The sequence below is a fragment of the Falco naumanni genome, chromosome 5, assembly GCF_017639655.2.
Source record: "Falco naumanni isolate bFalNau1 chromosome 5, bFalNau1.pat, whole genome shotgun sequence".
NCBI classification, from domain to species: domain Eukaryota; kingdom Metazoa; phylum Chordata; class Aves; order Falconiformes; family Falconidae; genus Falco; species Falco naumanni.
The window spans coordinates 29,414,317-29,438,115 of NC_054058.1; the positions used below are offsets into that span (position 1 = coordinate 29,414,317).

The window sequence follows — 23,799 nt, forward strand, 5'->3', positions numbered from 1 at the left end:
CGGGTCAGATGACTGTCTTTTTGAGCTGGGAAACCTTCTTTGCTATGTGCTGCCTGAAGGTGGCTCTGGCAGTTTCTCACTGCCTGGACTGGGGAACTCAGGGGTACTACCAGCTATGGCCCTCCTTAGTCCCTACATTGTGTTACCTCACAGTTCTAAGAAGGCTAAATTTTAGAGGGGAGGCTTTTTCCAGGCATGCATTTTCCCCCATTTCCATCCTCACAAGAATCCTGTTAACTGTTCCTATGATCCCCTCCTATCCCCTGATAAAAAACCCCACAACAATCCACCCTCCTAAAAATCCCCACTTTTCCCCAGTTCTGCTCCAAAGTTTGACCGTCCTGCAATTTTCCACATTGTTGAATTAGATGAAAAGGCTGCTACAGTGAGGCCTCTCAGCATCATCTGCGAGGGACAGACAGTCACAGGGCTCCTGAGAGCTCTTCATCTGAGGAATCACAACCACGGACTGGTGCTGCTTGGAGTAGGTAGGAGGAGGAGGCAAAGACACAAAAAAAAAATCAGGAAAAAAGCTTTTTTTCTTTTTTCCTTTTCTTTTTTTCCCAGCTTTGATTTAAAAAAGGAGACTAAACTACTGTTGCAGTCAGTTGCAGGGGACTACCTGGATTTACTTGCAGAGAAAACTGCTTCCTACCATTCAGGAAGAGAACTGAACAAATCTAAGCTCCTTTCCTGACTGCAGTGCATAAATTTAGATGCAGTGTCAGGGTCCAGGCACAAATTCCTCACTTATTAGGTAAGGACCACTGAATCATTTAATCTGCAGATAAGGCTTGTCTAGGCTGATCCACTAGCACAGTGTGCTGTGCTTACACACGGGAGGCTCGTGCCGGCAGCTGCAGCCTGTTCTGAGTTATTGCATTACTGTGAAATTGTGCTGCTGCAGCAGAGTGCCGCGCTGGCCCCTGTGCTCGGGAGGTGGTGGGTCCCCCAGCGCAATGGAGCTCGCACTTCGGATGTAGAGCAAGAAAGACTAATGGAATAAGCATGTTTGTTCTGGAAGCTGGTGGCAGGACCTCTGTGGGAAGAAGTGTCGTTGGGAAGGAGTTAAAAGGAGAAGAAAATCAAGAATTCAGGGTGTTATTCAAGGAGAGGGGACAGTTCTGGGTCACGTCATGGAAGTCTGCCAGAAAACTACAGCTTTGTCTCTTTTGAGATCTGAAGCTGCAGAGAGCTATTAGTAAAGACTGGACCAATCTCCTTTCACTAGTCTCTGTGAGTACAGTATGTGGACCACACTTGCTTGGGAGGGTGAAAATAGACCCAGAGAAGTTACAAATAAGTTACTTTAGCCATTGGCTCTTCATTTTGTAGGCTACTTGCTCTGTCTAGTTCCATGCCACAGGCTGCAGATACACAGCTGCCAGAGATGATGCTCAAAATCCATCACTGCACTGCCTCTGCCCTGGGTCCCTCCAGCTCCTGGAGCTCCTTCCCCTGTCCCTCCTCTGGGGCTGCTGGTCTCATACAAAACACACAGGCAGAGCTGGATGCTGGCTGTGCTGGGATGCAGTAAGGCTTTGCCAGCCACAGCCATCCTGATGTGGGCAAGCACAGTGACCTGCACCACACACTGGGCAGGGGAGAAAACCCAATGGCACTACACAGTGCTGGGAGCACAAGAAGCAGCATCACACCTGATCAGGGGGACAAATAAGGTGGGTGCAAAGACAGAAGTGGGCTACAGAGGCATTGCTCTCTGCCAGGGACAGTCCCTCTAGTTGGAGCAATCACACAGTCCGGTCTGAAGAGCGTCAGATAAGCAGCTGTGCATAAGAGGAATAGCTCTCTGCTGAGAGAGACACGCAGCCGCTCAGAGATCAGATGTGACTACAATGCATTACAAAGAAGCTGTGTTTTTCCATTCAGGAAACTGGAATTGGGTACAGATTTGTTTATCAGACCAGCTGCTCAGCCCGAACCGAGTGAGGCCCATGGACACCAGATGCCACTGGCATCAATCAGAGCGCCTTGCCATCAGAGTGGCAGCTAGCGTTTTTCATTGCGTGAGACAGACAGATATATCAACAGGCAGACTGCCTCTCTTTTATTAAATCAAAACTTAAAAATCTATGCAAGTGAGGAATGTTTCTCAGAAACAGCTTAAATTCCCTTGCGGAAGTGACAGTGAATAAAACATCGGTAGAAAGTAAGAGAGGGGCAGCCCACGAAACAGGAGATCATGTAGCAGGGGCAGCACAGAAATGGGTAGCAAAGCTCCTCCTGAACACTCCCTCCCTCCCACAGACTGTGAGGTGACCCTAATGAGGCTACCTGGAGAAGAAAAGGAGCTAGAGGTCCTGAGATCTTTCAGGACCCAGCTGCCTTTGGGATGCTTCAGACCTGCCCCACACTCCTTCAAGCCCCATGCAACAGCATACCTCAGGAGGGCTGGCAGAATGGTGGGGCATGCAAAGCTCTGGCACCTCCTTCACCCACTGCCTTGGCTGACTTCTTGCACAAGCAATAGGTGCCCACAACTGTGCCTGTACAGACTGCTTCTGGCTTTGCCATTGCTTTTGTTTCCCTGGCCTCTTAGCTTTCCTTTCCTACCAAATGAGAGGTGGCCCACGTAGGTTGCAGCAAAGATAGCTTCAACATTTCAGACAGCCCTCTAACAAAGACTCTGTTATTGGGAAGGGGCAGGGCATGTTAGCTAATGGAAGTCATGCGGGCTGCAAGTTGTGTTTCGATCTGTCTTCACCAGATAAGCATGACTGGCATATGCCAAAGGCAGGCAATTGCACCAACTGTCTTAGCCCAGCAATGCAACGCACAGGCATAAACCCTGAAGTCTGCTGGTACTTGACTTGGTATGAATGCACTGGCATTACTGAAGGCTTGGCAGAGCAAGCAATCCTGAGTCAGAGGCATGTCTTTTTGACTTGTAGGTCACCTCTTCCAGGCTGCACAACCTAGTACTAAGCATACTAGGCACTTTTTTTTTTTTTTCCTGCCAGAAACATGCCTGATATTGGCAGAGCTACCATGGCACCAGCTGAAAACCAGTAGAGGCAGATTCACTGAGGCCAGCACAAGGAGGAATGAACTACTCCTCCTTTGTGAGGAGCTGGGGTTCTCCTTGATGGTGTGGATGTGATTGGTGGTACCCATTCCCATCTGGGTCCTCTCCTGGGAGGAACCATGGTTTTCCTGTGAGCACGTTTCGGACAATTGTGTCAACAAGTGCTGGTGACAAGGAGAGCTCCCTGGCTGTGGGGCCCTTGCTTCTGACCCCTACATCTCTCTCATAACTTAAGAGCAGAGGGGCAGCTCATAGAACAGAAGGGTGCAAACTTAAAGCAGCATGCAATTCACCAGCACAGCTCCTGGCCACAAACTATCACTGAGCCCACAAGTTCAGGAAGATGCAGGAAGGTTATCACCAGCTTCTCCTCAGCAGAGGCCAGACATAGCTTCCCCTGAGGGTTCCCACTGATTCCAACAGAGAAGCAGAAGGAAAGAAGGTCTTTCCAGAGATCTTTGCAACTCTGACATAGACTTTGAGCTGAACAATGAACTGCAGGAGGTTTGGACATTTTGGAGAAAGCTGGAGACCCTTATATGGGCTGCCCAAATCTCCAAACTGCAGCACAGAAGGTCCTCAGATAAAGCTACTTTCCCCAGTCTCCAAGAGCTAAACAACAAAAAAATACCTGCCAAGCTTGGTGTCTTCAGAAGTCCTTACCTGTGCGAGGAGTCCTGGCTGGATCTGAAGAGGCTGAGCCCCAGGAGCCTGAGTGACAATGGGAACAGCATTCTCCATCCGAACTGAATACCCAGCATGCTTCGAAGGAGAGGCTTGTAACCCTGTTCCACCAGCACACAAGGTACAGCATTAACCATCAACAGCATGGCTAGGAACAGGGGTCTGGTTTTCAGAAGTGCCTAAAGGCACTCGTTGACGTCCACTTAAATTGCAGTGTTCAGACCCTCTGAAAAATCAGGTTATCAAGAGTCCCACACATTCTACCCCAGCCCAAAGATGTCCATCAAATGTTCATAAACACGACACACGTATAAGCATGCAAAAAAGAGACATTTTCAAAGACAGTAAGGGATTAACTAAATTCATATTTTTAGGGTACCTCAAATGCGTGGGAAATATCTTAATACACTGTGTACAGGGAGAAAAGGAAGAGAGGGGAGGGAACGGCTTCTCTTCCCCCATATTCTCTGGTTCAACAACAGAAAACAGTCCTTGCCAGCCAAAACCCATTGCTATGTGAAAATGCTCTCTTTAGACCAAAGTAGGACAGTGGGACAGGAATGCAGAACTCCGTACTCCCCCAGCCTTGACAAGGATAGGTGATTTTCTCCTGCACAGCTTCTCAAGACTCATATTTAAAAGGCCCCAATTTGACCATGTAATCTAGCACAGCCCAAACTTCAATCACTGCTGACTCGGCCACGCGTTTAGCCTAACTGAGCCGGAGGAAGCTTCCCTCTCCAACATCTTAGTGCGTGGCACAGCCTGCGCTACCTCCTCTGCTTTAAAGCTTTCTCAAGACACCAAGTGGAAGATGTTAGCTTACCTACTGTAGCAATACATTTCTGAAGTCAAACCCCTGAGATGCATTTTAACTATGTAGAAGAGGTCTAGCTAAACTCCCCTAGTTCAAAAGAGCTTTGATAATCTTGCAGAACATTTAACAAGTGCCTAGAGACAGCTGCACAGACAGGCTTGTAGAAGTGAAGAGCAGAAGCTGCACCAGCTGAACCAAGGCCTATTTAGACCAATTTCTACAGATACCTGGCTAGTTTTTCCAAATTACTACAGCATGTAAAGTCAAGAGAAGGACAAGTGGCTAAATCTGATCACCCAAGTTATCTGACAGTGGTACCTGCCACTGGTATACACACGCAGAGCTGTTCTCAGCAGGACTGGAGCTGAAGGAATTGTACTGATAAATGGCCCTGACCATCTGTTATGGGGGTAAACCCTCATCTATACCAGCACCACACTCCCTGCTGCATTAACCTCCTGAGTCCCCCTTTTAACAACTGAATCACTGAGAGGTGATGAACCCATTAGCAATTTATTGTAGTTGTGGGGAAAATTTTTCAAGTTTACCGAAGTGCAGCAAAAGAGTCTCAAACTCTGCTCGGAGCAAAGGATGACAAAAATCACATATTCTCCCCCAGCCCCTTCTCAGTGCCTGCCCCATTCTTTCAGACCAGCCACCTCCAAATCATGACGTTGCAGGTGCCTGCAAGATCATCTGCTGTTGCAAACATTTCCATCTGCAACAACCTCATTTCTCTGATTTACCAGGCCAGCAATTTTTCTACCATATGATCTGCACTAAAGGAAGTTTGTTTCCACCAAGAGCTAGATGAAACAGCAGCGGGGAGGGAGCAGTGACAGGCCAAGACCTGGCAAGGCTGCTACTTACCTTGGAAGCCTGGTGGGCAGACGATGAGAGCTTGCTGTAAGGGGTCGGGCCGGGCACAGATCTGCGCCGTTCCTGTCTGCAGGGGCATGCTCCGCTGGGCCACCGCAGCCATGGACGCCGCTGAGGGCTGGTAGAGTGCAGATTGGTAATTTAGTATGGAGACCTCAGGGTTGGTTAAGGAAATAGTGGCACTGGAGGAGGTGGGAGCCAGGTTGGTGGTCTAAAGGAATGACGGGAATTAAACAAAAACAAACAAAAAATGAGGGAGATGGGTACGTTGGAAGAAGCAAAATCCAAAAATAAAAAAATAGTGTAAGAAAAAGTAAAAAAAAACCAACCAAACAAAAAAAACAAACAGCAAACTGAAACCAAACAAGAGGTAGAACAGGACACTGAGGAGCACAGAGGCAAGGGCAGCAACAGGGAAAGGAGCACAATCCACCTTAGTAACCACAGCTGTATCATGCCATGAGACCTCCAGTCATGTGGTGCTGCTGTGTATTGCTCAGAGGCATAGCATGTTCTCCAAAGCAGAACTGTAGCCCCATTTACAACCTAACTGGCATTGATTTGCAGCATGATGAAAATGGGTTCAGAAAATGCTACTATCCCCATATAATATTGTGTCTCATCGTGCACATAGCTCTGGAAGAAGCTCACGTTTCTTAGGTAAAAGAAACTTACCACCTCCAATCCCAGTGAAGTCTCGTCGTGAGAGGGGAGACTCATTCCAGCCTTTCCTCTACCTTGTATCTAGCATGGCACATGTCCCTTAAATTATGTTTTGAATTTGAAGGAATCAGAAGGCGTAACAGGAGGTAATAATACTTTCAAAGTCCAAGCTTTGCTTGGCTTGACTTTAAAATCTCTCAGTGCAGAAACCCCAGCAGGGGATGTTGCAAAGCCACAAATTCAGCCCAGTGTTCTGCAAAACATCTAGAAATCTGAAGGTGACTTGCTTTTTATTTGGACTGAGTCTGTAACAGTTGCAGACAAACAGCCCACAAACAGCTCTGCCACTGCTCTGTAAATATATGTCCTTAGCATTCATGTCTAGGCAGCTGGGCTCTACCAGACCAGAGCCCACCTTTCCTCTCCATCCAAACACATCAGCATCACTGCTGGAGATAGGTCAGACACTGCTTTCTCGTGGTGAATGTCAGAACTTAGGATGAGGCTTTGATCAAGACTGCAGGAGGCAGCAGGCTAAGCGTTTTGCACTGCCCTGGCTGCCACTGGGCCCAGGAAGGGTGCCCATGCTGCACTGCCACAACCACAACCACAACCACAAGAGATGCAATGGCAAAATGTCTCCTCCTCCTCCTCCCCTCTCTGTGTAGAGGCAGAGAAGTGCAATCTGTTCCCCTGTGCAATGCACTGAGCAGCAACCATGACAGCTCCCACACTCCTAATCTCAGGAGTTGTAACTGGAAAGAGGCAGTCCCCCTATATTTTGCAGAGACAGAGCACCAGAAAGCCGAGATGTATGGTTCACTGAAGAGAATTGTGAAAGGCTTAGAGCTTTTTCAAATTAAAACACCCTTCCTGGAAATGTTTCTACTACTTCTAACAACATTGGAGATACCAGTTCTGCTCAAAAGACACACCTCTTACGAGAATTCAGAAATTACCATGGCTCTCCCCAGCCAACAACTGATCTTAACATCTAGTGAGTTGTGAGGAAACGAAAGCAAGCCTGCATTTCCTACTAGCAAATGTGGTACAAATGGTGTCTCTGCCCTGCAGCTGGAGCCTAGGGGAGCATGCAGAATGCATTTTTTTAGTCAGTATCTCAAAACGGCCAAGAAAGGGAACCAGTGTTTGTAACTAATACCCTATCACACCAAGACATGACCTATCTCTCTCTGCATCTGCTTTATGAATTGTTCCAAAAGACCTTCTGTGATCACATGTATCGAGAACTGAGTCATCAAGTCTGCTTTTCTGAGTGACACAGGAACACTCTGTACATCTACACAGACTCCTTTAGCTCCCTTGCTTTCCAAGCAACATTTCCGCAACGCCACCTGCAATCTCTAGAGTGAATCTTGAGCAGCCTGTTCCAAAAGGTTTAAAAGCCAGTAGCTATTTCTTGAGCTTCAGTCTCCTAGAGTGCTCTCCCTGGAGAGTTTCCTTCTACTGTTGTAATACAGTACCGCAGTAAACAACTTAGCCTGCTAGTCACATAAAATTTGTCAACTCAACACCCCCCAACACTGGGCCATGTAAAAGTAATACAAGAGTCCAAAGCATGACTACAAAGCCAGAGCCCACCAATGTAGAGTGCAAGGTGTTCAGAGTAGGGGTACATGCACAGGGTTCCCACATCAACTGTGGCATCTGGAGTAAAACCCATGAGAGACAAGAGTAAACATTACCACTAAACTCTTCTTTCCTGTTGACCGGTTACACTGCTGTGTTTGTTACAGGAGGGTTTAAATTCTTTTTTCTTCAATGGCAATTTGAAGAAGCTCTGTAAGATCACAAATACTTCTGCCTGATCCGGGGAGTGCAGTCCTGCTGGCTGCATTAAGGGACTAATGAGCTTTTCCCCATAGCAACTTCCCAAGTAAGCGGGATTTATCACCCCCAACAACAACATAAACAATGAGGGCAACATTTCACTGCTGCACAAAATGTCACGAGATTACTGCTTGCCTGATGAAAAAAAAAAACCAAGAGTGAAGGAAGGAGAGTAAAGAAGTACCATCTTTTTGCAGGCATGTTAAATGAGATGCTACTTTGCTTTACGTCTTCTAAACCCCACTGATGTAAACATTTCAAGCACCGGCTGCTTCTGATTGATGCCCTTACCTGGTTGTGGACCGTGTTCAGCTGGTTGTTGAAAGTCATGGTCAAGTTGGTTGACGTACTTGGGGCTACATGGGTGATGAATGGTGTCTTGCTCTGGTTCACGGTGTCATACATATTCACCCGCCGCTTGCAAATCTCCATGTTCTGGAAACAGGACTTGACACTGTGTATGGGAAGAGGGGACAAGGAAGAGACAGAAAATCAACCAACCAACCCAGTTCATCACAGCTGCCCTATAAGGTCTCCATGGCAGGCTTGGCACTTTTTAGTCTTTTAAAGCCCTTTGCTATTTAATGTAGGTCTCAACGAGTGAGAGTCAAATTAGCCCTGTACTGAAGAGGGCCAAATGGGTGTCAAGATGAGTGTGGCTGTTCTGGGACTCCTGGGTGCCCCCACGGGTCTGACCACTACAATGTAAGTCACAGAAAGTAAGTAAATTGGCTGCTTTTTAGGCGGCAGGGCAAAAATATACAAAGCAGCTATTTTTAAAGACTGAAAGAGGTTGAGACAGATACTGTTTTTTTCTGATGGTTGAGCCTGAAAGGAAAAAGACAACTCATGCTTTCTGCCCCAGTGTAAGCCTAAAGGTAGTTTTACAAGCCTTTTTCAAGGAAGAATTCTACTGTTCTTGGTCACCGAGACCCCTGAAAAAAAAAAATCTTACTTCTTCCTTTTAAAAAGTAGTTCACTGAGAGCCGAGTCCAGCCAAGTGGTTAAAACATTGCCCCTGTCTGGCTAAACACTTCTGCAGATGCTTATCTCAAAGCACATGAGCTGTCCTCTTGCAGTCAATGAGATGATTCATATGGCAAAAGGTTATACCAAATCAGATTCATCAATGTTCCTGGGGGAATCGGGTTCTGAGGTTATCTCTAGGCTGAGGACTGGATCTCTAGGGGGAAAGATTACAGCTTCTCGCTCTACACAGACTTTCTTTTAAATGTTATTGATATAGCAACAGATTTTTTAAGAAGCATCATATTTTGTATCCCCAGTAAAGGAGATTAAATACTCTTTGCACTGCTAGAGCACTCTAAGTGTGTGGTACATGAAACTGCTGGTATTTCATTTTTATAATTGGGATACCAAGCATACAGCTGTTTAAGTGATAACAACATAGTGATCTTGCACAAAACTATTTTTAATAAAATCTAATTTTTCAAAGGTCTAAAAACCAATACAGGTTTTCGACAATTCTTCTATAATAATTGTTTCTACAAATGTGACCTGAGAGTCTGAAACACAACCCAAAAAAGTATAAAGGAATTTATTTTATTTCCACTATCTCAACCAAGAAAAACAGAAAATCCAAGCAGGGAAAATTAGCTGTAGCTATAAAAAAAATCAGTTGTACACATAATTTCTTTTCTAACAATCTAAGCTGTTAAAAGTAGAGGAGGAAACACATATTTACATCATTTTTAAGAAACAAAATGTCCCTTCAAAGGGAACAAGCTCATGTGATCCCTATGGTTGGTCAGGAAGAGGACCTAGACGTTTGTATCCCTGTCTTGTCTCTTACTCACATGGTCATGTTTCTTTTCCTACAGGTAATATCTTAATAACTGGATCTGTGCCATAAACACCTGCAGACAAGACAGACTCGGGACACTGTGCATAGCTGTGCATTATGTGCATTCATTTAATGAACTATGAAATACCTCTAAGTTGCAGAACATTCAGAAAAATCAAACACATTAAAAATATAACACTATTGGATTGCGTTTTTCCAGTCAAGTATGAATACAATTCTCTCTCCAATAAGCAGAAAGCACTGGAAAGAGTGTATATTCTGTACATGGTAAACTCTGTGTGTTACCAAATGGTTTTATATAACAAGGTATAATCTCTACTAATGTAATACTATGTTCTCTGTCTTTTCTTTAAAAAAAAAAGGGGGGGGGTGGGGAGTGTGGGAAGGATGGCAAGGACTGAACAAAACTGACAGAAAGACTGAGGAGTACCCAACAATTTAAAAGCCTGGTAGTTAAATACATGAAATGGGAAGCTAATCACACTTTTTTCTGCTTGGAAGCAAGCAGAACAGCCCCTCTCAGGCTGCTCAAACTTGCAGCCTCTCTGAAGCATGCCACAGCAGAGATTCCTTCCAGAATCTGCATCTTCCACATACTCTCACTTTCTGTGTTGCCTGATTTACTTTCAAGAGAGGTTACAACTTTCTGCATCTCTCGAGGCTTTGAAATTTCTGTTCTCAAAACCACAGGCAATCACAGACAAAATTTCCATCAACTTGCCATGCTGGTTACAGATTATTGCTCTTTACCAGTCACTGCTTCCAACGCGGAGGAGCTGCACAGGGTTATGTACCCAGCTGGCACAGCATTTAGTATTCAAAGACCTGATGATGAATTTTTTATTCAGGTAAAAATCTCATTTCTGTTGGCCCCAATGATATTTTCAACCTTTCTGGGGCTTTGCCTGAGCAGCCACAAGAGAGCACTTCAAAAATGAAGATGTGATTATGGTCTGTTGTGTTAGCAGAAAGATTTCTGATGGCATTGCATTATGCTACAAATCTCCCCAATCTTACACAATCAGTTTTTGCACAGTAAGAAGGACTGTTGCAAATTAAAAGACTTGCTAACATTGTTAGAAAATACTGTCATATTTTATTTATGAATGTTTCTATACGAAACTTACTTTCTCTCTGTTTAGCATAACAATCTCCCATCTTGTTTTCATTACATTTATCACTTACTATCTACTTATAGATAAAAATGCTCAAAGACGTCTGTGCAGGGTAAGTCTGGATCTACACAGATCGTGCACCCGCTACCTTCTGGTAAGCAGCTGCTCTTATGACAAATGTAACAAAAAGGCAGCTACAGCTCCTTCACAGAGGGAAAACTACCCTAAATGAACTTGAAATACCGCAGGTAAGAGCGCACATATGGGCAGGAGAGGTGACACTGTAACCTGTTGCTCTGCAGTACCCACACAAACATAGTCCACGGCTTTTCAAGCAGTTCCCTTTATTTCATACCTGAGCTTATGCACATGACACCCAATGAAGTACAGTGCAGCGCCAGTAACTGTTCCCCTGATAAGGTAAAGGGACAGCCTGCAAAAGCACCTTGAACTGCAAAGTGCTGTAGAGCAGGATGCTCAAAGCTATGTGTCCTGAAGGCTTTGGAAAATCCCCGCTACATGTCTGCCTTCACATACACCTGAGAAGCCTGGGCCTACAAGAAGTGCTCAGAGGACAAGAGCAAAATACTGGGTGCAGGTTTCCTGCATTTCAGGTTGCTGCGCTCCGTGATGCAGCCATAGGAGCAGCGGGGGAGTCAGACTTGAAGGCATGACACTTCTCCACATCTCCATCAAGCACTGGAGCCCATCTCCATTCCACGAATGTGTCAGCTGAGGCCAGAGCATGGTGTTTAAGCTTACACAGGCTGGCAACAACAAAATGTGAACTCCTTGTCCTGTTGCTTGTGCCTGTAAACCAGCTGGCTGCAGAAAAACCTCTCCCCGTGAAAAGCTAACAGCCCCAAATTGACCCTGCAAGATGGGAATGTTCTGGGAGGAAGGGTCAGCTCCCCACAGCAGATAAGGTTGATTACTGCAGTGACAATCAGGGCTGTATTGCTTTTAGATATACTGATACACTTTCATCACTAATTGCATCATTGCTTTTGCATTTTAATGCAAACATATGTAATTATTGAATATTTACATAATGAATGTAGCACACTCTGCAGTGTTTTAAATGCCGAGCACCTACAACACAATTCTTGCAACCTTAAGATTTGGCAATCCTCTTTTTTTTTTTTTTTAACTAGAAAAAGGTTAAAAGTTAGGTCTTAAGTCCCCTCAGATATATTTGGTCTCCGCCACAACCAACTCGCCTCCTCACCCCTCAATTCAAAACCCAAGGAAAACAATAGCCACGTACTGTGTGCTGTGAGGGAAATCGAGCAAGTGCGTCATGGTGACAAAAGGGTGGTTCAGAGTTTCAATGGGTGTTATTCTCTTATCTGCATCTATCGTCAACATCTTCTTTAACAGATCTATAAACTCCCGCCGGTCCGCCTTTTCCACCAACATATCACTTCCTTCCAAATCTGTTGTCATGTTCACCTAAAGGAGAAAGGACAAGGGTGAGCACTAAAGGGAAAGAGCAGATGGCCAGGTCTTCAGCAAACTGTGTTTACTCCTCGCTGGAGCACATGCCCTGCAAGCCTCTCTGTCTAAAGGGGTAGTTGCTGAAGTCACAAGGCAGACTCCGCAGTGGCTAGTCATCTGGCTTGTGCATGTCAGATCTCTAGACAGACTGTTAAGTGTTCAGCTTGCTTGGGTCAATGGCTAATGAAACACTTAGTCACCCTCCACTGAAGATGAACAGCTTCCATGTGGTAGCAGGCAAGCTCTGATAATCAGTATATTTATCATATAAAGGACTGTGCTATCAGATACTTAACTATGTGCCCTGTGAGCAAAAATTATACAAAATAAATAAAAATTGTCAGTAGGTTTATGAGAAACATCCTGTTCATGTATCAGGTGCCAGGAAAAAAACACCTGTTCTGTTATTTCATCCATTTATGCAGTCTCCCATGATCTCAGTCCTCCATTTCTGCATGTTTGCTTGTGAATACTACAATGACCAGACTTCGCTAGCACAAACCATAGTTTTGTGCGCTGGTGTGCCAGTTTTACACACTAGTTCGTTTGCTAGCACAAACTCCAGTCACAAGAGTTGTTACGCTGGAATTAACTTTCACAACCACACAGAATTGACAGTGAATTAGTACTCCCTGCTCCCCCAGATAGCCATGTTTTACAGAAAGCATGATGATTATTTCCAGTGTTACTGTTTTACAAATGGAAATATTAAAGCACAGGGAAGTAAGTGACTTGCCAGTGGTCACATAGAGGAGCACTGGAGAGACAAAAGAAAATGCAGGATTTCAATACTCGGAGATGTGACAGCCATTTTTCAGGGCTGCTTTACTACAGCACATTGAGCCCACATGCCCTGATGTGCAGTTTCCCCTACAAAGCAGCACATAATGAGCTGATCTGGTAGGCATAATCCTGGTACTTCTCAAGACCTGGCACAAGAATAGGATACACAGAGAAACCATGTAGTTCCCATTCGTTAGCATTGTCTGAAAGCATGCGAGGCAGCCTTGCTTGTTATTCACCAATGCTCTTACCTGTGCCATATCATCCAAACAGTTGAAGATATACTTTCTTGCTTCCTTCGACTTAATCCCCGTCTCTGCCTCATGATCATCTGGCGTCTGCTCAAAACAGGAGACAGGCATTGACCAGAACTGCCCTGCAATCAGCTGCATGTTATGTGCCACTTCCTGCTTGTGCCTCACTATGCCCTCATCGGGGGACCACTGTGTCTCTCTCGCCTGACCAGATAATATTTACACTATCTCCACTATGGTCAGGTGACAGCTTTTGTGTCACAAGGTGATTTATCTCTTCTTTTTCACTTCAGAGGATCCTCCCAGCTCTGGAGGGAGTGCCAAAGGTCTCTTACACGCACCCCAGCGTGAGGCTCAGCATCTCACCTTCAGAGCCAGAAGTCCACTGGCCTCTCTCTTCGGGGACTGAATGCAGCCAAAGACATTGGTACAAGAGGCTCAGAGCTCACGTGCATTACTAGCAGTTTTGGTTGTCAGAATTAAAATGCTTTCTTCCCCTCAGCCCCCAATGCTTTAGATATAAGAGCAAAGTCTGCCCAGGGCATGTTTCACTTAAACTGCACATCAATTCATTGACTACTTAGAGGGAGATTTCCAGGTCAATTCTGGACTTAAAATTTCCCACAAAGCAGTGTGCCAAGCACGTGGGTTAAGGGCTGCAGACTTCGGGGAACACAGCTTTACCTCAGGCTATACCCACCCCAACGTCTGTGCTGCATTGTAATAAGCAGAGACCTAGGCTCTGAGGTGACCTGAATGTCTCCTCACTTCCAACTAACAACTGCAAGGTAATATAAACAAGGGAATGTCTTCCTACCTTCAGCCTCCACAAAGGGTACGGTGAGTCTGTATCCCTGTTGAAAAACCTTGTAGTCTTCGTCCCTGCACTTAACAAATACTCCGCTGGTAAGCCCTGTGTCTGTGAAATATAGCGAATCTGTAAGAGAAGGATGAGAGGTCACTGTTCATCCTGTGAATATCTCTGGAGGTCTTCCTTGAAGGAGGCCAGGAGGCATTTAAAACAATAGAACAAAGAAAGAGAAAACGTAGTGCGTAGTTAGACTTCACAAAAACCCGACACCCACTGCAAGGAATGAGAGGAAAGAGAATTCCCATACAGCACCCCTCCATTCATCACGTACATCACTGGAAACTCACCCTCACAGTATGCTCCCACAAAGCCTACAGATAAAGAGAGTAAAGTCCCTAGGTTTTAGATGTCCAAAAGGAAGGCCCACACAGATTTCAATGGAGTATTTCACCACTTGGCACCTTTTTATGTCACCTCTCCAGGAGGTAATTTGATATTTGCACTCTAACTTTTGCTGGTCTTCACCTCAGCTGAGCTCACAGCCTTTTGTAGGAGCATTCTGAAGTTCAAAACAGAGGACTATGAAGTGACTATCTTTGAACTTAGATGAAATATACACTCAAACGAACTGACACCCTCATTAATTACTTAATCTCTATTGCCTACATGACTTCATATTTGGGTTACTTCCATGACTATGACCTCACTGGCACTCACATAGCTAGAAGATGCTACACATGTGTTTCCAGGATCTCAGACTTTAATTTATTTATTCAAAGGAGGAAGGGTCTGTGATTACACAATTACAGACCAATCCCACACACACCTGGGGTGCCACATGAAACCTTAACTTTGGCATCTCATGACTCCTGAACATTTCACTCTGCAAAACTGCTGCAAACTTTGCAAAACTAAAAATAGTCATCTACTCTAGAAAATTCTAGGGACAAATGGGAAGTGTTTGAAAGAAGAGACAGAGAGGGGTAAAAACATGTAACTAAAGGCATAAAAGACTGCCACAGTTCCAAAGACTCCCAAGCACTCAGGACCTGATTCACTAAGTGTGGCTTGCTTGGCTCTGCAGCAACTTAGGCCCATTGGAGCTCACGCACCTGAGAAGCCCCGGGATCCTGCCTGCAGCCTAGTTCCAGTGCTGCAGGGTGACTCGGGCTGCAGTGAGGGGCCCAGGACCAGCCCCCACCCCCTTCCCAGCTCCCCAGGATCCCTCACCATACTTCACTGGTGGAAGCTTTGTGCTGGGCAGTTAAGCTGGACAGGTAGGTATGGGGATTTCTTTTTCAGCTATCTGTTTTATGGCTTTTGGGGTGTGGCAGGGAAGAGAAAGAAATCTACTTTTCATGCTTGGTATGTGATTTTCAAATGCTTGTGAGTTTTTCGCTGTGTCTGATTTCCTTTGGAGTCACTAATGGTGCTGCTCTTTGCTGTGGGTTATTTCCCCTGCCAAATTTCACCTTTAAAGCTCTGACTAAAAAAAATAGTTGTTACAAAAGAAAAGTCAAAGCAACATTTTCATATATGATTTATTATTTTTTTTGTAATTTTCTAAAAGAAAAAAAGACCCTTTTCAGGCCTCATTTGCAGACAGCTAAGATCACCCTAAAGATGACTATGGGAATGGAAAGTGTTCTGCAGCCCTGGCTCTGGCAGCCGCTGTGCTATCAGTTTTGGGACTACAAAAGGAACGTAAAAGCCTATAGGGAGAGAAGTACGACAGCTTATATTAACTGGAAACCTACACCGCTGTGAACGCTCTCCTTCTTGTCATTGCTTTTAATATGCACCTTCATAAAAGGGGTTATGAAACGCAGCAGAGTTCGTGCATTTATTCTAACAAATAAACCCTTATTCAGCACTTGCTGTTACAGCAGAGAAAGGGTGCCTGCTCTGCTTAGTGAGGAGAGACATGTACAGAGCTCTCCAGTCAATGGCAGTGTTCACTCTTGATTGAGACTTCACTTAGACAGTCAGGTCTTAAAAGCCAGTGTACCCAACAGCACACTGGTTACCTAGAATAAATACCCCAGGTAGATAACGAAAAGGTTGACTTGGGAAGGTAAGAAACGCATACCCCTCATTAGCAAAACAGAAAATGTTGGCATGTGTTCACTCTGACAAGAGAAGGGAAAACCACCTATGCACTTACCAGCATCCTGGGCAGTATCAGTACCCACCTGATCATACTCCGAAGCTCCTGGGTACAATGGCCAGCCCAAGAACAGCTCTGCGATGACACATCCCAATGACCACATATCGATTGCTTCACAAAACGGTAAACCAAGGATGATTTCAGGGGCTCTGCAAAGGAAGAGGTTAGAAAACATCAGCAACGGGAGCAGGTCTGCTTGGCTGGTGCAGGGAGGCCTGTGCAGAGCATGACACTCATGAAGCTGCCTGCTGCCAACAACTGCCACCGCTCCTGCGGTGCTGAGGGCCCCACCGGGCACCGGCAAAGCACCTGCTAACCAAGCATTAGTCGGTTAATACTCACCCTTGCAGAAGAATCCTCTGGCAGCATTGAGCCAAGAGACAGCCCTATGTTTCACAGTAGTTTGCAAAAGAGAGAGCTACCATTATTTTCAATCAGCAGGTGGGAAAAATGAAGCACAAACCCAGTGTTGTGCATTCAAGGCCACCCAATTAAGGCCCCCGCTTGGGGTGCTCAGACCCAGCTCGCTGCCCTGTGGAGGAGCCACGCAGGCTCCCTGCAGTGAAGCATCCTCCGCTCACACAGCTCAGTGGGCCTCGCAAACAGCCAGACATTAAATAATCATTACAGGACTGGTATAAAAGGACTGCTGACTTTTTAAGCAAATGGATATAACCATAAAACAGAGAAATAACAGAATTAGAGCTATGAGACCTAAGCCTTTTCCTCAGGATGAAGTAGCCAAGAAGCCGTCACTTCCCAGTCTGTCCCAGGCGCCTGACTAGAGTGCCGCTTCCCTCCCAACCCCAGCAGCCAAAACGCGGTGGCACTCCCGCTGTGCACTTACTGCCAGCCGCAGGCGATGCCCACTGAGGCACCTCTGCCCAATGCGTTTCAGTACTAGCCCTGCTGAGGAAGGACAGGACAAGGTAAAAGCATTGCTTCAGCTCTCCAGAAGGATCCCTGGCTGGGGCACATGGCAGGTGTCCAAATAAGCAAGACCAGTCTCAGCTCAGACTTTCAAAAGACCTTAGGGTGAAGCTCATGTCACCTTTCGGCCAGGTAGAAGCTGGTATCAAATCTTAGCCAGGTACTGTGCAGACCATGCAGTCAGTGGAGAGACACACACTCCTCCCAAGGGGCACTGGTCTCACTGCCTTGGGATGGTTTGACCCCCTCCTCACTGATGCTGAAAAGGCCTTGAAGATGAGATTAGATGGGCTTCCTAAACTCCAGCAGCCAAGGTGGGATAAGATAAATCCTCCCCTTAGTGCCCCGAATGTTCTGCATTTCAAAAGCAATTTCTATGTGGAAGAATCAAAAATATGTTACAAATACCGAAAACCTTGTACAAAACCCACCTCCACACACAAACACCTTCCTTACTTTCCTCACCTCAGCCCAGACTTGCACATGCACTTAAGTGCCACAGTTCCTATTTTACACAAGGATCACCTAAGGCTTCTCTCCTGCTCTTCTTGCAGATCTTGCAACATTTCTAAAGCCTCAGCTTCTGGAGTCAGGTGATGCACAACAGCAAGAAAACCTTACTTTCCCATACTTCTCTAACTTGAAAAAAAAAAAAAAAGTGGAAGACAGATAAAAGAGAGGAACACACATTGCTTTAAAACTTTGATCATTTTAAAAATAGCCTTGGGATTTCTTGGGCCCTGATGCATATTTTGGGAATGCCTGGGACTGGCTATTGAGAAAATCAAGTGCCACCATCCAGGGCTGGAAATAGGACCCATGGTTCCCAGTCTCCCATCTGTCATCAGGATAAGATCTGACACTAGTGAGATCATGCTAAGGATTACCAATTGCAGTGGAAAATATTATGTTTTAATCACGCCATTACATAGTCATGTGAAGACAAGCCTTTAGCCAAGAAACCAAGCAAAATGTGTAATTTTTTCCAAAGAAACAAGCAAAGGCCCTGTAGCAAGAACCCATACCCCATCTTCAGTCCACAAACTTCCCCAATTGTGGTTTGACTGGTAATGATAAAAGCCCCAAACTATCTGTTCTCAAACCAGCTATGCAGAACGTAAAAATTACAGGAAATGCTGGGATTTTAAGGTTAGGATGCTTTGTGCCATTCCCTCAAAAAACATGCCAGAAACTTAAAAAGTGGCTACCTTTAGCCCTTCTAGCTTCATCTGTGCTTATTGTTTTCATACCCCACTGTTCTTTAGCCCATTGCGACAAATGTTTTATTCTAACATCAATCTCTCCTTAGGAAGAAGGGGTTAATTTTCCTCCTTTCCTCCTCATTCCGTCATCCCTGCATACTACTCCTCATCATCCCTGCATACTACTCGACACCTAGACAAAATGCAGAGAGAAAAAGACAGCTATGGTGACCTGAATCTCATTACTATGTAAATCCTGCATTCAAAGCCATCTGCCTCTCCTTGTCTGCCTTCCACATTGTGAACGAAACGTCCCTGGTCACTAATGAGAGCTCAGCCACACATCGCCTGAAGTTCAAATCCCTCCCTCTAACTCAAGTGGAGGAAGCAGAGGGGTGGACTATTGGTGGGATATTCCCAACGTGATTTTGTGCAGAAACCTCCCTGTTCGTAAAAACCACTTGCACTCCTATTATATGCAGTACACACCTCCTCCCCTCCCTCCCCGCATTTATGCTGCCAATACCTCCAGACCCCTGCAAGAAGGGATGACCTAGAAATCCTGGTTCCAAAATTTCTAATTTTTTTTCTCATGAGTCTTCGGCTGTCCAGCAGCTTTTCCTTAAAGCTCTGGTTTCTGGAGTGCAGCAATTAGGAGAGAATTTCTGTTTCAGCCACAAGAGAAGTTTTGCATCTCTGCTGTTGGGAAGAAAAGCACAAAAGCAGTGTCTGTACCACTGAAACACATAAAAGGCAACTAAATGGAACACCATTCATTATATTAAACCAGACCTATCGTTGTAGGGAAGAGAGGTGGTGAGGCAGTTCTATTTTACTTTTTTGAAAGCTAGTACTCACATTACTTAATCAAGCCTAAACATTTGTTGCAATCTTTGCCTGTTCAGCCCCAAACACATGATAATTTTTTGAGAGTTATGAGAACCCCTGTGCGAGAGGGGCCAGATGGCAGTGATATGGTGCCCTATGTACACCATGGCCAGCATTCACTGCGGCTTTCTCCCAGCCCTAGCATCATGACTGCAATTTTTCCATGATAAGGGAGTGGCTCTAAGACAAAAAGATCTTGTTAACTTAATTAAGCAGTCATTAAGACACTGCAAGAACAACAGGTATCGGACACCACACAGGCTTCCAATTTTCAGCTAGCAGACACCTCCCATTTGCCATGCAAAAGAGAGAGATGGGAGTCACCCTGGGAGGAGCAGTGGTCTGCCTGCCTGCTGGCACTCTGCTAATGGCCAACGCCAAGCATTTTGGTGGAGGATGCTGCAAGTGCTGTAATGAAACAACTTGTGCGCTGATAAAATGACTTCCAAACCTCTATTGGGTAGAAATTGTTCTGTATGCTCAGTTATGGATGTATAGATCTTCTGCATACAGACCAGTATCTAACACATGGAACTCTTTCTTAACATAAACATGCCAATTTTTTAAGACAAGGTGAGATCTTGATGCACACGTGACACAGAGTTCCACAGGCAACCTTCTGCTTTCAATAGCATCTTAATTCAGTTGTTTAAAGCCTGATTTTTTTTTCATTAGGTTTAAATTTATCACCTCTCACTTCATGTTCACATGGATTGGCCTAGAGGTGAAGATGGAAGCGCCTGAATCACCTTTCTTTTAGCACAAGCTATTTTTATATTTCTGCCCTGTTCTCCCTTGTTTGCAGCAGTTCCTGGCTTCTCAGTGTTCCATCCCATGGATGTTTCAGTCCACTTCCACCACCTGACCTTACAACTCCTCTTCCTGACATGACTGCTTGGAGGCAGGCTAAACAGACCTAGAAACAGTTAAACATGAGGATATTCCCCAGACTTATTTTACACTATTTGCAGAATGCTTTCGTGTTCCATTCTTCTCCAAGCCTAATATTTTGTTTTCTTTTGGAGTGACACAAGGCATTTCAGCAGATGTTTTATCTGTGAGATCCTCTGAGACAAACAGTCCTTTCTCCAGAGGAGCTGCAGTTAATTTAGGACATGGAATTATATAGAAATAGTTCATTTTTCCTCTTCCAATGTTTACAGCCTTTCGGTACTGCACTGATCTGGCATAATGTCTGTAATCTAGATCAAGTCCCTTAAATGTTCCACACTCTTTTCTGCAGCCTAACCTAAGCAAGTCTGTGGTAACTGCACACTTAAGCACTTCACTGCTGGTCCACCACTTTTTACAGATAATATATAAATTAACTCTGGTCCTAAAATGTGCATGCAGTCCACTCCACAACTGACCTTTTTACTCCTAAAAGCACTCAGATTTAACTCAGCAGTAAGAATGGTATAATTCTCTTTTCCAAAGAGAAAGAAAAATTTCCATGTCTTGGCCAGTTCTTTATGTGGGATTGCTCCATTCGGCAGCTGGTAACACTACGTAACAGGGGAAAATGCCCTATTAAAGTGTTCACATCAGAGTATTGCAATTATAAATCAGAAGAATGATTAACATAGCAGCAGGTCCTCCCAGAACAGCACTGAGGTCTTCAGCAGATCTCTCCGGGGCTGCAAGGGAAGTGTTTTCTGTATGATAATACTGCTTGTTTTAACACAGACTCACCAAACCTTTCAGTTGTGGTGGGGATCTTGTTTGAAACCACGCAAAGGCAGACTACTACCAGATACCTCAGTACGTGCAGGAACATCCCCACTCACCACTCTCTGCCAGTTTTTTGGCTGTGCATCTGCAAAACCCTCGGCACAGTAATTCCAGCCTCCAGTATGAGACACATAGAGGGAAAACAGAAAACTTTGCCCTCCTGTCCTTCCTCAACTGCAGGTTGCCTTTGATGCCTCCCAACAAAGGCATTCTCCTTCTGTATGTGCAGACACAACCTGCTCTACAGTTCACACAGATCATGCCAGCATAGGCCAAAGATGTAGAAACCACTCGCCATCAACCTGGAAGAGACTAAAGAGCCCTGCCAAGAGCTTGTAACTCCAGGAGAGAGGCAGCCAGCCCATCCCCCCTTCTCACATCTCCTGCCCCTTTCCCAGACCAAATTACTCCCCTGGCCAGCAAAGGGTGACCTGGTCTTCAGCTCAGTGCTGGGTCCAGCAAGTCCTCCATCACCTTGGGGCCCAGCTTGAATACACCCATGCACACCAGAGAGCTGCTGGTGCTGGGTACTGGGGACCCAGTGCATGAAGGTCCCCACGCTGGCAGTGCCTGCAGGACCCCGGAGGCAGAAGTGTCATGTCATCATTTGTTTGCACCTCACATATGACCCCTTCCTGCTTTCAGGCCTGCTGCTGGCAGAGTATTTACTTTAGCAACCCTGCTTTGTGGCAGGGTAATTTCATTGTCTGGTGTTTCTGTCAGGAAAATTAATTACCAGTCTAGCTTCCTGGCTTTTTCACCCACACATCACAGGACATTAAAAACAAATGCCAAAAAAATTCATTTCCACAGACTTGGATTCAGAGTGCTGGGCTCTCTCTGAATTTTAAAACTCCCCTGCAAACTCCCCTCCTTGAGGATAATTTACCACCTCTGGTAGGGTCCTGTGGCTGAGCGTGATTGTCTCAGCAGAGTCCTTCATGGACAAGTATACATAACAGACAAAAATATAACTCAAAACTTGATACTTGCTGGCACCTTGAGCAGAGAGCATGCCTGCTTCTCGCCTTCAGGGTGACGCTTCTAGAAGAAGGTTGTGGGCAGCTGCAGGCAGAGCTACAGTGATGCTCTCTGCTGAGTCGATACACACAACTCCCATCTTCTGCCTGTTAGTCTCACCTGCCAACACCCGAACTTCAGGAAGCAGCAGCTTTCACATCTCCATCCAGAAAGCCCTGGGCAGAGGCAGAGAGGCAGGAGCCAAACCCCTCAGCCTGAGTGGGCATGTACTGATCAGTTGCACACCCAGGGCTGACCCCTCTCAGTGCTTGTGCTCTCCCATGCACCAAGATACCTCCTGCGAGGAGAAGGAACTTCATCCTTCTCATGTCTTACAAAGGGGTTTTTATTCAAGTGATGGGGCTCCATCCTTCTCTCAGCTGAACCCTTTCTTTGGTATCTTTATGGACTCTTTCTCATACCTGCTCACTTGACCCTTTTGTCTTTTGTGGAGGTATCCACTTTTTATTGCCATATACTGCAGCATGCAGAGTACCCTCAGCTCTTAGTTAGTGGAGATGGAGAGCATACAGCACCTTTTTTTGTCCCTCTCTACCTTTCAGACCCCAAATCACTTCTTAAGTGAAGGGCTGTAAAAGGAGATGGGCTCATATTCCGGGAGTAAAAGGTTGCAGTTGCTCTTTCCCTCACACCTCCACCTCTCCACTCGAATGGACACCTGAAAGGGATGCAGACATTCAATATTGATGACCCCAAGACTCAATGCCTTCCTCTGCTCCAGGGCTGGGCAGTTGCAGACTTCCTGCCTGTGAAAAAGTCAGCCATCAGGGCCACAGCTTAACACCTACAAGCACCAACAGCTCCTGCTCGCTCACTCACTCCCTCGCTCACTCCCCATCCCATGTGCTGCTTTCAGCCAGGGAGAGCCAGGCTAACCCTCATTGCTGGCCTCACTGTGAGACCTCTGCATTTCTCCCGCATCGCCAAGCACTGAAGTTTGCTCAGATGCTCAGCTGACAACCCTGCAGAAATGGTACAGCTCTGCAGCCACTTGCTAGGGCCTCAAGGACTGCCACGATCTCTGTGCTGTGTTGGGAAGCACCAACACAGCAGAATCACAAGGGACAGCCTTGGGAGTCAGGACTCATCCCAGAACATGCAGGCACACCATGCCTTTTATATTCCAGAATAAAGTTCAAAGCCTGGAGAGTTTAGTTAACATAGGGATATTCATAAGAGAGGAAAAGGGCCATTGAAGAATGTCATATGATCTATCAAGAGTATGCTGTTTACCCACAAAGATGTTTTAGTTTAAGCTGTAGGGAGGGACGGTGCCTCTAAATGGCCTACTAACTCACTCCCTCTTTCACAGGTCGAACACAGCTATGCCCAGTTTCTGGAAAAGACTGTGCGTGTAGCCAGAGCAATTTCCAGGGCTGTCAGACCACCAGCACAACCACCACTAGAGGGTAGCTCCAACGCTGCATTGCTCACATTGCCCTCACCCATCTCTCAAGATTAGTTTGCAACACATCAAAAAATATCTGTATCGGCTCAGAGGACTGGAAGCTGGATTCACTCAGCCTTCGGTGATGGTTTATGTTACAGGACATAAATATAACCTGGAGGCTGGTAACAAGTGAGGTACCGCAGGGGTTTATCCTGGGCGGGTCTT

General features: G+C 45.7%; 1 protein-coding gene across 5 annotated transcripts in view; it reads right to left on the bottom strand.

Annotated features, from left to right (window-relative positions):
* The window catches only part of HIPK2 (homeodomain interacting protein kinase 2), a 136,806-nt gene that overhangs the window by 20,788 nt on the left and 92,219 nt on the right, over positions 1–23,799 (bottom strand). For 3 of the 5 annotated variants that reach the window (XM_040596931.1, XM_040596930.1, XM_040596933.1), the window contains 7 exons: positions 16,418–16,541; positions 14,232–14,351; positions 13,412–13,498; positions 12,148–12,332; positions 8,232–8,394; positions 5,418–5,637; positions 3,710–3,831 (listed from right to left, as the gene is read on the bottom strand). In XM_040596931.1, coding sequence (XP_040452865.1) covers positions 3,710–3,831; positions 5,418–5,637; positions 8,232–8,394; positions 12,148–12,332; positions 13,412–13,498; positions 14,232–14,351; positions 16,418–16,541 — 1,021 coding nt within the window. The remainder of the gene's footprint in view (positions 1–3,709; positions 3,832–5,417; positions 5,638–8,231; positions 8,395–12,147; positions 12,333–13,411; positions 13,499–14,231; positions 14,352–16,417; positions 16,542–23,799) is intronic. The other 2 variants (XM_040596932.1, XM_040596935.1) reach the window with 1 other exon arrangement.